This window comes from Atta cephalotes, assembly GCF_000143395.1.
Source record: "Atta cephalotes unplaced genomic scaffold scaffold00063, whole genome shotgun sequence".
NCBI lineage: Eukaryota > Metazoa > Arthropoda > Insecta > Hymenoptera > Formicidae > Atta > Atta cephalotes.
In genome coordinates this window covers 321,121-335,500 of record NW_012130127.1, presented here as the reverse complement: position 1 = coordinate 335,500, position 14,380 = coordinate 321,121, and the positions used below count along the sequence as shown (strand labels likewise).

General features: G+C 30.2%; 1 protein-coding gene across 1 annotated transcript in view; it reads left to right on the top strand.

The window, feature by feature from the left end:
• LOC105623708 (serine/threonine-protein kinase Warts) overlaps nucleotides 1-11,205 on the top strand; it is a 20,054-nt gene extending 8,849 nt beyond the window's left edge. Inside the window, exon 4 of the mRNA XM_012205091.1 lies at nucleotides 10,774-11,205. Within this exon, the coding sequence (XP_012060481.1) occupies nucleotides 10,774-11,205 (432 nt within the window). The remainder of the gene's footprint in view (nucleotides 1-10,773) is intronic.
• Nucleotides 11,206-14,380: the final 3,175 nt, after the last annotated feature.

Genomic DNA, 14,380 nt, shown 5'->3' with positions numbered 1-14,380 from the left:
AAAATATTAGGCATAAACATCCTTAAAAAAAAACTTTACTTTATTTTCTAATTTTCAAGAAGCATATTAGAATTTCCAAAAAAGGCAAGGAGACTCATGGAAATCAAGCAATGTTTATGAGAAATAAAGAGTCTTGTGTAAATCAAGTATCTCATAGGAATGAGGCGCCTATTACATTGTCCAATTATTCGTTCCGAATAATTCTGAAACTGGCACAAAACGAGGGCTAAAATCAAATTAAATAAAATAAATTAAATAATTTAATAATTTGATGCTCAATCTGACATTCTATTAAAAAGATGTTAATGTACTGAAAAACTAAACTAAATAAATTTATTACGAAAAATATTATCGAGAAAAATATTATCGGGAGTCGAACTCGGATCTCTTGTGTTCCGTATGAGTGTTCTAAGTGTTTGACTACCTTAGTAATATTTTTTGCAATAATCGCTATATATAAGGAACCAACGTTTTCAGGCGACGTAATATAAACAATTTTATTTTAGACCGTACATGTAAGAACACAATCAATAAATTAGAACTCTAAAGAACCAGTCGAAACTGGATCTTTAATGCTTCTTAAATCATTTCTATGTGAATTTATATATTAAATATAGGCTTCTAGTTTATCGATTGTGTCTCACATATACGATCTAAAATAAGATTCTTATTATTTAAAATCATTAACATATCGAACATGTACAAGTGTAATAGAAAAAGATTTATTTTGATTCTTTTTCATATAAAATATAAAGACTTTTTGAAGAACTTAGAGCAAAAATTAAGAGGTTGGAAAGACATTTGGAGATTTGTGCCCGTAATGAATTTTAATCAACTTGACATAAGCTACAAAATATTAAAATTTAAAGCAATTTGATTTTCTATAAAATTTGTGCGGGATCCTTTAAAAAAAATTTATTTATGAAAAGAGATATAGAAATATAGATATAATAATATTATAGAAATTCGATTTCTTTGAAATTTCAAATATTAAAATTTTTTAATCTGTTAAAAATTAATTTTTATCTGAAAAATCGATTTTTTAATTTTAAACTGATGTCATTTTGTTACTTTTTCTTCTTTTCTGAGGCTTTTCTGCTTATACTATGTCTTATATGTTAGTCGAATAAAATGAGCAGAATCAAATCTAATTAATATTTTTATTTATTTATTTGTTGCTAAAAGTCAAGTCATCAAGTTATCAAAGAAAAAAAAATTATTGCTCTGTAAGTTTTTCTTAAAAAATAATGTTCCACTAAAAATAATGTTCCACTAAAGGAAAATAAAATTAGCAGAATGCTAATACAAAGTTCCATAAAGATCAACAATGCTTTAGATTCTACATAATTTTGAGAGGAAAATCCTAATCAAAATATTAAGGCTATAATAATTTTTTAATATAATGAATATTAATGAATATTAATAATTAATGAGCTATGTCAATTTTATCTTCGCATGCATAATTTTTATCAATATTAATAAGAGATAACAATTAGTTTTCTCTTAATATTTATTACATTTGAATGCGCAATTTTAAGGGATTCGCTGATTTTAAATGATTTTAATTCTATTATAGCATTGATATTTTGATATTAGAATTTCCTAAAATAATCTCAGGAGGTATCCTTTAAGCATGTTACGATCTTTAAGGGACATTCTGTATATATAACTTCTTGTTCTTTTTTTGTTTGATTATATCGATATCATTTACAGACTGAACTTGTCTGGTCGCATGTGAAATCTGATTCAGTACATTTAAAACTCATATCTCATATCTTCAATTCGCATTTGGTGCCAAATTCGATCATTTGTCACCATTGTTTCAGGTTTTCAGATGGTTGAATATCCATCAGCGTTTTATTCTGGATCTGTGTTATCTAGTTTAACGTTTTATGCTATGACACTCCATCTTCGTAATTGTTATATTTAAATCAAGAATTTCGTATTGGCAACCACACATTTTTATTCTTCATTATCATATTCTATTCATTATATTTTTAAATATCGAAATAGTTTTTTTATACAAGAGCAAAATATGCATAAAATTTTGATCTTCTACTTCTAACGATATTCATTTCTCTTTTATTTTCTTTTTTAGAATAGCTTTTTTAGAATTTTAGAAGAAGCCTTTCTCTATATTGCTTCACATTTTTAGCTTAGTGCTTTTATTGAATAATAAATACATTATTATCATATTGAGTAATAAGTATACTATTATATTTAATAATAAATACAATAAATTTATTTATAGTTGAAGTATAATTTTGACCGAAACGTCTATGATTAATTTTTTTTATATATGAATATTTTAAATATAGGTAATAACGAAAAAGATTCTGCATGTGACTTGAATATTTCTTTTCTTTTCGGTTTTATTTATTACTTAATTTTCTTAATAAATTCAGGTTTTATCTTTTTATATATTTATATTATCTTTATTTTATGTTTGTATCTATATTTTATATTTGTAAAAAGATTTTTTCCAATCTAATATTATATGCTGTATCAAAATCGAACAATATCGTTAATGCTATACTTTTTAAGATTTTATCATTATCTTACTGTATATTTGAAAACTCAACAATAAAAAAAAGATAAATAATAATGGTCAAAGCTAGATCTCAATGCTTAAATAATTCAATTTGAATTATTATATACTACTCTATACTACTATACACTACTATATATGTAAATGCATATACAGGATAAACGTTTGTCCTTAAATGTCGTATTCCTGGCTTAATTTTAGGGCGATTTTTTCTTTGTCAAAATTTTGTCCGAAGTTTAATTTTAAAATTATAATAAGAAATAGTTAGCAAATGACGGGCTTAGAGAAGATAGCCTGGGGCGGCGTAACTCATTGTTCGACGCAGACGATACGGGGACCTCTCGTTGCGATCAGACGATCATAGCTACGCGTGAGCATGCATATGCGATCGCATTTCTCTTTCTCTCATTCACACATGCACACCCATACACACACCTATGCACACAAAATTAAACCTTGTAAACATTCGATGACTTCATTTGCAGTTTGAGAAAAAAGAGAATCTTCCATTTCGATGGATTATAGTTTCAAATAAATATAATAAATATTTATTAAACTTTCATTTTTCTTAGAAATTTAATTTAGATATCAAATATTTTCTCTACTGACACAGAATGCACACAGATCGAGTCAATACTTTGTTTCTTATAAAACGTTTACGCTCGATTGATATATCTCCTTAAGAGTTCGTTTTATTATATACATATTATATATGCATGTACAATGAGGAATAAAAATGAGCTTGTACTTCGGTGTAATACATACAATACATATGTTGTTATAAGCGCGCCAACATATGTATGTATTACACAAACTCATTTTTGCTCCTCATTGTACATTGTTTATAAGCAGCAATTGCCATCGCTAGACATTACGTGCCTAGCAACAGCGAATGCGCACCTCACCGTGCTGGACAGTCCTTATCTTGTATCTCGCGCGCTTGCATTTGGCGGTGGGCTGGGCGAATTTGGCTATTTTCATAAGTTATATATAATAACTCGTTAACCATTGTGAAAATTACCATAAAATGGTAGAGGATTTTTCTTCTCAGTTTAGTCCATTCTGCTCTTATGCGAAAGATTTATCATTACTTTCTAAACACCCTGTATAGTATACGGTAATTCGGATTGAATTATTTAAGCATTAAAAATCTAGCTTTGACTGTTATGGCCATTATTTCTATTTCTTATTGGCTGCGGTTCACTTAGAACTTTAAACGCTACAGAGTATTTGTAACACTAACATGATTGGTCCATTTGACGTTTATTTGACGTTTACAAAATATTTCTCTGCTTAGTACCTCTAATTACATCATCAATATGTCACATCGTTTTGCTCCCAACTGCCTCACCTGGGCTGGAATGTTCACGTAGCAGTTGTAACAATTTTCGCAATAGTTAACAAGATATTAATTACTAAAAATCACCGAATATTGATTTTCAGTAATTTTTTATTCGAGTACTATCAACTTTACAGAAAAACCAAGTGACAAAAATTGTTAATTTTCTTCTCAAAGAGTTCTGAGAATTTTTTAAGAATTTTTTAGTACCGCATTTCTCATGTCAGTAAAAGTGATTGTCAATAAAAAAATGCAGTATAAAGAAGTTGTAAAAATTCTGAAAAAATTTTTAGAGCTCTATGAGAAGAAATTAAACAATTTTTATTTTTTATTGTTTTTTCTGTAAAGTTGATAATATTTGAGTAAAAAATTGTTGAGAACTAATATTCGGTAATTTTTAATAATTGATTGTTAATTATTGCGAAAATTGCAAGAGGACTTTTCGATTTTTTTTTGGAAAACGGAGGAAATACCATACCCTTGGTCTGCGAGAAGCAGACCGAGTGTTATGTGAGACTCGCATCCATTAAAACCCTTACTGATGTCCTTTATTACCTGTTTTGGGTACACCCTGGGCACGCGTGCAACATTCTTCGCCTCCAAGCCTATCGACCACGATTGATCCTGTCCCCGGCGATCCTCAACGAACAAAAAGTCGCTCTGACGGGCCAAGTTTCCTAACAGGCGAGGAGGAGACATCCCTCGCCTCACCTCCACTCGGTATTGTGAGGAAGAAGTAGAGCTGGAAGCTGGGTTCTCGCTCGGCCTCCAACCCCCTCGTCCGGCGAGTAACTGTCACCTGCTAGACTCACTTCCCTATAAAGGAGGGCATGGGTCCCTTCCGAATTCGGAAGAAGACTTATCTCTCCTATTCTTCTGTTCGAGGTTGAAGATCGAATGAAGGGGGCTTGGCTTCGTTTCCTCAGACCTGCGGCCGCTGTCACCGTTGCTGGCGGTATCGCGATCGGGGTCTGTGCTAAGGAAGAGGGGTCACTCACGTCAGACGCAGAAACTCAAGTGGCTCAGGTCTTGCCGCAAACGCCTCACCCTTCTTCCTTACTCGGGCTTTGCTCGTTCCTTCTTTCTCTCCTTATACTTCCGGAACAACATGTTCGCAGAAGAAGGAGATGATGATCCTCGATGAGAATTCCTCGCTGTCCAGCATTGCCCGAACCAATGTTGGGAGTCCTCTCCCACCATCCCAGGATCCTACGCTCTGCGTCCTACGCAGGACACACTTCGAGAATATGTGTGCGGAGTTCCGGTGGCGCAGTGGTGGCATTGTGTGATTGGCTCCTTGCCTATAACGACACAAGTACTCCTAGCCTCCTCTAACCTCTGTCCGCCCACAAAAGTGGATGGTCTGTACAATTCGGTTTTCGATGTATCATGGACCTGACAGGCGTTCGTGCTAAACTTCAAAGAACAGGCTATTGCGCCATCTTCTTCATTGCATCTACGGTCCACGGGATGAGGTGTTTTCCCGCATACGGAGACAGCCTGGATCTACTGATACGTTTCGGCAAGTCTAAATATTAATAGATCTGTGGAGAGGAGAAGATCCGCCAAGACCATATGAAAAATAGGGAAATGTTATATGCGTTACATATACTATAGAATTTCTTTAGTTTTTCGTATGCGATACTTTTTAAGAATAGGGCCGCTGGACACAGATGGCTCCCCACTCAATCATCACTAAAGTTACTAGATTTATAAAGTATCGCAATTGATTTTAAAATGTCGCGTCAAAATGGTGGAAGTGCACATAGTACATAATTTCAAGCATGATGATTGGTGAGTCATCTTTTAAACTGTACTTATATGTCCTTTTGTGTACTTTTTATGCACTAAACTTCTACAACAAATAAATCCGTATTAAACTAAAAAACACATAAATTTAATATTCATATATTTTTTGTTTATGAATAAACTAATTACAATTTAAAAACATTGATTTACATACTTGACGGTTTCATTTTCCCAAATAAAGTGCGTATATACAAATGCATAAATTCGAAATTGCCGCGTTTCGTATCAAAATGGATACAAGTATGCAGTACTTTGTAAATTTAGTGACTTTAATTATCACGAAGAATTTCATCCTCTTCACAGGCGAGATGGAGGGAGAATCAGATGTTGGTCTCCGTACTATGACTAATCGACTCTTCCGCATCACTCGCCCAGCGCAGATTATCCGCGAGGATACGCAAAGAAAAGTCAAGCTAAAATAGAACTGTGATAGTTAAAATCTGTCCTTATAGGGACAGATAATGTCGTTGCTGTCAAAGCTCAATTTATTAACTGCTAAAATTTAGGTGCTGCAGCGAAAAATATTTTTTGCTAGAATAAAATGGCAACCGATAGCGTCCCAGAAGCAATTATGAATGGAATGTTTAATTACACGGCTTAGATAGTGACGAATAATTGCCACTTACTTAGTTGCTCATGTTAAGCATGCTTTTAATTTTAATTAATAAAATTGAATGTCGGCAGCAAATATATTTTATCTTCAACAGCCACCTTTTATCAATAACAGCGAAGTTTGAATCAGCAACTGATATTTAGTTGATATTACTAAGTCTTTTCTTTGCGTGTAGGGGTTGATAATGATCCTCAGTCCCGAATCACTCTCGAACAGTGCAGGAACAGGTTCTACCCCGACGGACAATGATTCAGGTTCGCTTGGAGAAACCCTGCCGCCATCTTGGTTATGGCTTAGATAGTTCCTCCAGACATACTTCTATATGGGAGTCCTTCGAGGGCTTTCCAGCAGGCGTCGTGTCCGTTCCTGACTGGACGGGAATTTCCCCGTCAGCACTTGAGGCCGGCGCCCGCGAGACTAATTGTGATTAACTATGGAGAAGAGGCAGTCGACGGCTCACTGGGTTGATCTCCCTTGGCTGTCTTTCCTTCCTTCTTCTTCTTACCTGCTGTTCATTTAGCAACACCGATGCGATGTTGGGATAGCTTGTTGGTCGCCGCACATTTAGAGTAGCAGGCAAGAAACTTGCACTCACATGCTGTATGACCCTGTCAATCACACTGGGTTGCATTCCAAAATTTAACTCTCACTTCAAGTATCATTTTATCCTTGTCATCGAATATTGAATAAAGATAAAAGATACTCGAAGTTGACAGTCAAATTTTGAAACGTCCTGATAGCAGCAGCCAGATCTGATGATCGATTCATCTTGGCGCAAAACTGTAATTTAATTAACAATTACAAATTGCAATTTAATTCTTAATTCAATTAATTACGAAATATAATTACTAATTAAATTAAGAATAATTGAATTACATTGCAATTTGTAATTGTTAATTGAATTACACTTTTGCCCAACTCTGTGCATAGTGAACAGAATCCAATTGAAATCAGGAATTCATTCTCATATTCAAAGGAATGTTTTTCAAAAGTTCATGAAATTCATTGTTTAAAAATGAGGGAAATCCATTCGCATTTAAGCGACCTAGTAGAAAATGGAGTCTAATTAAAATATTGCCAATTATTCCTACATTATTCCAACCATATATTACATTGAAAACTGTGTTGTTTATGGATTACTCGATTCTCATGTGATCAAACATGAGTATTTCTTTGATTATCTTGACTATATATCACTTCATCTGTCTACAAAATGTTTTGTGAAAATTGTGAATCATTATCTATTTGGTTTAAAAACCAATCGCAAAATGCTCTCCTGCGTGGCATATCAGTCAGTAATAAATACTGGGCACGTTGAAAACGTGATATGGATGATGTCCATCGGCTGAAAGTGTTTTCCATATGATTGTGAGTGGGAAATTCCTAACGCAGAACCAGATCTTCGGGTATTTGTTGATGGGTTTTGCTCGAAATGCTACAATATGATGGCTGTCCTTTCATTTTGCAGTGGTGCAAAAACTCCATCAGCCCGGGGAATCATATTAAATGATCCAGTTTCCTTCAATCGTTGAAATGTTTAAGGGAATATTGATTTATCCGGCAATCTTCTGTTCCGCGGAAATCCCGCGGCGCATTCACGACGAGCAGCATTAGCTTGTGATTTTCATCACAAAACCCATATAAATATCGATATACCATATCGGTATATTCACTATTAGAATATGTAACGAGGCATGATTATAAGTTTATTCTACAAAAGCATTCAACAAACTAATAGCTATGAACTACGAACAAAAGCCTATCAATGACTTTCGAGCTTCAAAATAAAAACAAGAGATATTTTAATTATTTATTTCTACAGTTTTATATGATTTCAGAAGTAAATATCTCGAACAAAGCGTTTGCGAGCATACGTCCAGAGGGAAATTTTTATTTGTTTTGAGATATCCTGCATTCACATTTTAAGTTTGGCGGTTTAATCCGTGAACTCTGTAGGGGAAATCGGAGCACCGATTGTTTAACATAATCTAGAATGTTTAAATTAATACTATGATACAATACAACTGTTATTTCGTTGTTATAAAAAATAAATGTTAGATTATTACTTATAACGTAGTAAGATGAGAAAAGATGCGCTTGCATTTATGTTTCACTAAAAAAACAATATTAAAACATTTTTATGCAATTAAAAAATTACTATTGCACTATGAAATTATTAATGATCGATGCTTTTCAATAGAATTTAACTTACCTGTTAAATTCTACTGTTACCTACCACTGTTACCTATATTTTTTATCTAGTGGTAGGTAGGCTTGCTTCAAAAATGATGTCTTCTCGTTGCGTTTATAGTCGCAAATGGAAATGCGATTCATCAGATTTTTCTCCGTTAAATCGGAACCAACATAAAAACGATTTACCATGGTATGTAGCCAAGCTTCACAAAATATTCGTGGATGGTGGATTTTGACATTTAACATTTCTGCTAATTTACATGTCGTATAGCGTGGGTCATTCTCGATCAGTGTTTTAATCTGATCTTCACCTGTGGTGGAGGGTTTACCCGGGCGTTCTTGATCTTCAAGGTTGAAATCACCAGCTTTAAACCTAGCAAACCACTTCCGCACAGTTCTTTCAGCTACAGCACTTTCGCCATAAACAGCGCATATCTTGTTTGCCGCTTGTGTGGCATTTTTGTCTTTCCGGTAAAAAAAAAAGCATTAAATGCCTAAAATGCACTTTGTTTTTTTCCATATTCAAAGACGTATAAAACTGACAAAAATTAACGTATCGCAACCAAATTTTTTTCCAAATATGTCTGAAGTACCGTCTTTTACCGATATGTACGCATGTCATTTGTTTTCAATCGTTCTGATATATTCAGACTTATCTTTACGCCACCTACCAAAAATCGGCACGAACTTTCCGGGCAACCTAATATTAAATGTATAATTGGAGTACATGGGTCATACATAATATTAAATATTAAATATTCACGGAACAGTGAATCCATGAATATTAAATATTCACGGATACAGAAAGTATATGTACTAAAAGGCAGTTTATACTTCTAAGCAATTAATTTTATTTTATCGTAATAAATTTTTTATCTTATATTAATGGTTATTTCTCATTTGTTTTCTTATAATTTTCTATTGTATTATTTAATAATTATTAATTGTAATTATATTTTATTATTTATTATTTATTTTTTCTTATATTAGTAACTATGCTAAGAATGTGTAAGTTACTTGTAAATATTTTTCAACTTTCGTCACCGTTATTTCTTGCATAATCCTATTACAATATTTTGTGTATAATTTATGATACTCCGTATGGGGTATGGGACACTACGGGTCATTTCTTTAAAAATATATTTTTATTTTTTTCTTAAAAACTAATAAATATTTATTAAATATACTTTATTTAATATTAAATTTTTTATTTACTATTAAATTTTAAAATATGTATTATGCTTTAATTATTAAAAAAAAATGATACAAAAATTTTTATATTTAGATGTACTTTTAAGAGTTTGAATTTTTGTGACACTCATATACTCATGATGTCCCGGTCTCCCTTATATTTTTTTATATTTATATTAATAAAAATTTTTTTTAAATTAAAATAATTTTTCAAAAATATTGATGTGAATGAATAGAAGTAATTTAAATGTAAAAGTTTTATTTAAAACATTTCTTGAATAGTAATAAATATTATTGTTAAATAATATAATAAAAAACTATTTAAGATATATAAAGTATAACAGAGCGATACCAGGCTAATTTTTTGAAAAATATGTATTTTCTTAAAAAATGTTTCAGACAAAAGTTTTTCGACTTCAAGGGAGATATACATATTAATATGATATTATCGGTTAAGTGGCGTTGTCAGAACAAGGTCACGTTGAATTTTTAAATAAAACTCCCCATTTTTCATTAAATATTCTTGTAGCTAACTTCGAGAGCTTTTCAAAACGCTATAATAAAATATTTTCAGACTGTGAGCTGAAAGTGAGCTAAAGTTTATCGAAAGGTGGAACAATCAAGCTTTAATCTTCCTCTAGCTAAACTTATTTTTTAAGAAAACTTACAGAGCAACAAATTTCTTTGACAACTTTTTAGTCTTGCTCAAACAGAGCAAGAAATAAAAATATTAGAATTGATTCTATTCACTTTATTCCGCTTATAAGACTTTGCTTTTTAACAATTTATAAAATGAATGAAAATTTGTTGGGATTTCTATTTCAGATCGTCCAGAATCGAAATATTTTGCACATTAGATTTTTTATAGTATCTTGCTTGAATAACTGTGAAATTAATGAATATATCTATGTATATTAATTTTTACCGAAAATAATTCAATATGTGTATTAAATTTATAAAATTATTAAAATCTGTTGCATAAGTTTTAAATAAAATTATTCTTCTTTCCAAAGATAAAGGATTTCTTAAAGGAATAGTTCTTATATATTATAAAAATTTTTTTTCTTTATTTCTATGCAGGTCATTAACTGGGAGACAACGCTTCATATACCGAAACAGGCAAATCTTTCACCGGAAAGTATGGATTTAATCTTGAAACTTTGTGTTGGCGCTGATCGTCGCTTAGGTAAAAACGCGAATGAGGTGAAAAATCATCCATTCTTCGCGAGTATCGACTTCGAAAAGGGATTACGGCGCCAAATGGCCCCGCATATACCTCGTATTGAATATCCAACTGATACGAGCAATTTTGATCCTGTGGATCCTGATAAACTGCGCAATTCTGAATCGTCAGACTCGAACAAATCGGACGAATTGCTGGATAACGGAAAACCGTTTCACGGTTTCTTTGAATTTACGTTCAGGCGTTTTTTTGACGACGGCGGTGGTCCCGCGTATCCTAGTCGTATCAGCTTGGATGACAATGACAATCAAGGTCCCGTCTATGTATGACATTAGGTTAAATTTACGATTTACGGACACTTCGTCGTCTGCCATTTCCCTGTTTCGACACTTGTCCGTCGACGCGGTTCTGTCATTTCATTAAGATTTGATTTCGTCTTACGTAATGATTCTCTGTCTAATATCTGTTTCTTGAACTATAAATTTATCTGAATAATAACGAAATGTTCTTTTGATAATGGATTGTAATGGTCACAATACTAATTAAGAATCCAAAGAGGTTTTAGTGTATTTCTATAATTTTTTAATTTTTCTTCATAAAAGATTTATTAAATAAAGTAGTTTACGATAAGCATGTTCATAAGAAATGTAACATTATTTCTTTCTTCTTTTTACTATATTAGATACTAGATTCTTAAAAGGACAAAGAGTGACGAATCAAGTAATTTTGAATTTGTTTTTGAAATTTGTTTTTTATTAATTATTTCATTAAAATAATGTTTATTTTTTCACTTAAAGTAACTGTTTTGGCAAATTAATTATTTATAAAATTTATTGTTAAAATTTTAATTATAAGTTAATCAAAGTGCTAAATTGATGTAATTAAAAGGAATTGACTATTTAAAAACTAAAATAATTTCAATTAAAATGACTTAACGCATGTATATATTTGTACATACCAAGCTGAGATTAACGTTTTTATCTGTATTGTATTTTTAAGATTTTTATTAAAAATTATCTAAATTTGGAAGACCGATATACAGATATATTAGAAACGAATTTAAAATTTATTGACATTTAGCTTTAAAAATATAACTGTAAAAAGAAATATGTAACATATGATGAAGCTCAACTTAAAAATAATTCAAATTATAAAGATCTGACAAGCATGTATATTTTTCATGCAGACATGTGCAGATGACAATCGTTGTAGCGACAATATACATTAGTACGTATTTAATTTATTTTACGCATATAATGAATGTCTTTCAAAAATCTAATGGATTATATCGCTAAAACAGCTATGAAAGAAAAGAGAAAATTAAATGATTTTAGCTACCTTAACTTGTACGTCACTATTATTCTTTAATATGCATGCATACATGTAGCTGCAAAATGCAATTTCGTCTTTTTCTTAAATAAAACTTCACGTTTTAAAACATTACGTGATACAATTTCATATTTTTTATAAAAAAAAAAGATATTATACATATAATATATATATATAGTATTTTTAAGAAAAAAAGTATAGTTTATTATAGCAATTATTTTAATTTAAAATTTATTATTTGTATATTTTAACATTTTCATGTATTACTTGTTTTATTTACGTTGTAAGGAATATAATGTAAGAATACAAGATGTTTTGTTCCAGAGATGCGTAATCGATGACAAATTAGAAAATTAATTCAAAATGTATAAGCCAATACAAGAATCGCTATTAAAAATTTATCATTAATAAGAAATTTGTCTCAAAATTATATTATATGCGCAACAAAACATCTTGTATTCTTACATAATGAGAAACTTGTATGGATCATATTAATAATTTTCTCGTTTTTGTTTATAAATATGATAAAAATAGAGCGTGCATATAAGACATGAATAAGAAAAATATACAAATAATATACATCAATAATGTTTTATCAAATTGTATAAAAGCAAATTGTTCGCAAATATCGAGAAAATGGATTTATTATTTACATTTATTATGCAATCAAAATTTTGATGATAAGATTATATTATCATCTCTGGTAGAAAATAACAAACACGAAGTACGTTTTCATATGTAGGAAAAAATATTTCAGTGTGATAAAAATGAAGTAACCTGAATTTTTAATCTCAAGATGGGGAAGTGTGAATAAATAGTGATATTGCATCATTCTAAGAAGGACAGAAATCTCTAAGTAGAAACAATAAATAAGCCTAAAACTTTCTGCCGAAATAAAACAGTATATATTACAGATAAACAAATAATTATTGAGCGCAATTGATATTTTACGCATGCATAATGACCCTTTTATTCTAAACATGATGCATGCCAATAAATGATGTAATGGAAGAGCAGTAAAAGAAAACGTTAAAAATAGAAAAAATTTGAGTATTAAAAAGTGCTATAAGGATAGAAAAAATATTGACTGCACACATTCGGAGAATATAAAAAGATTACTGTGTTAAATGATTAAATATGATATATCAAACAAAGAAATGTTGATAGACAAATGTTAATAGGGAAACAGCAGATGATCAAACTTAAAGACTTCGTCAGCCTTATCCATATAAAAATAATCTTATTTTTTTCTATTTGAGAGATATATATACAAAAAAGAAATCTATTTTTAATAAGTGTTATGACTTATTTTTATGTTACTAAAAATTATTTATCAAATTTATGGAAAAATCTACATTAAAATTGCAAGAAAGTTAAAATGAAATTTCCGTTTGTCGTAGTACGAAAAGATATTGTACGTGACCAATTTTTATATTTTGTATATTGACAAGCATTTTGCCTTTGACATTTTATTTATAATCATATACTGATTACTCAGACTAAAATTTAGATGGCAAATTTTTTTATTTGATTTTTAATTTCTTCTTAACATTTTTTAGTTTTTAAATAAATATCAAAAATAGGAGATGTACTTTTATATTTTCGATATATGAAGATAAATGTAATTATTAATAAAATTTGGAAAAGAATTATTGATAAGAAAATGAAATATATTGTAATTAGTAACAAAATTTTAACATAAAATATGAATGAATGAAGAGGGCCATAGTCAGTCAAGGCCGGTCTTGCCTAATAATATTTTTGTGTGAAGTTTTACAAAATTCAGTAATATTTAAATATATGTATATTTCTAATATTATTTTACAAAATTTAAAAATATAAAAGAATATCAACAAGGAACACTATTCAACATTTACACATCAATTTTGATAAAACTTTTATTATTATTAAAGATACTTGCAAAATGATGAATAACAATATTTATTTTATTAGCAAACGTTAATGTTTAATAAAAAAAATTGGAATTATGAAAAAATTTATGAAAAATTGGTGGAAGTTGAGAAAATATGAGAAACAATAAGAATCTTTTTATTACCGTACAAACAATCAAGGAAATGAAGAATCTTAACGATTAAAGCTAGATTTTTTAATGCTTAAATAATTCTAAGTGAATTTGTATATACTATATATATATATATATATATATATATATAT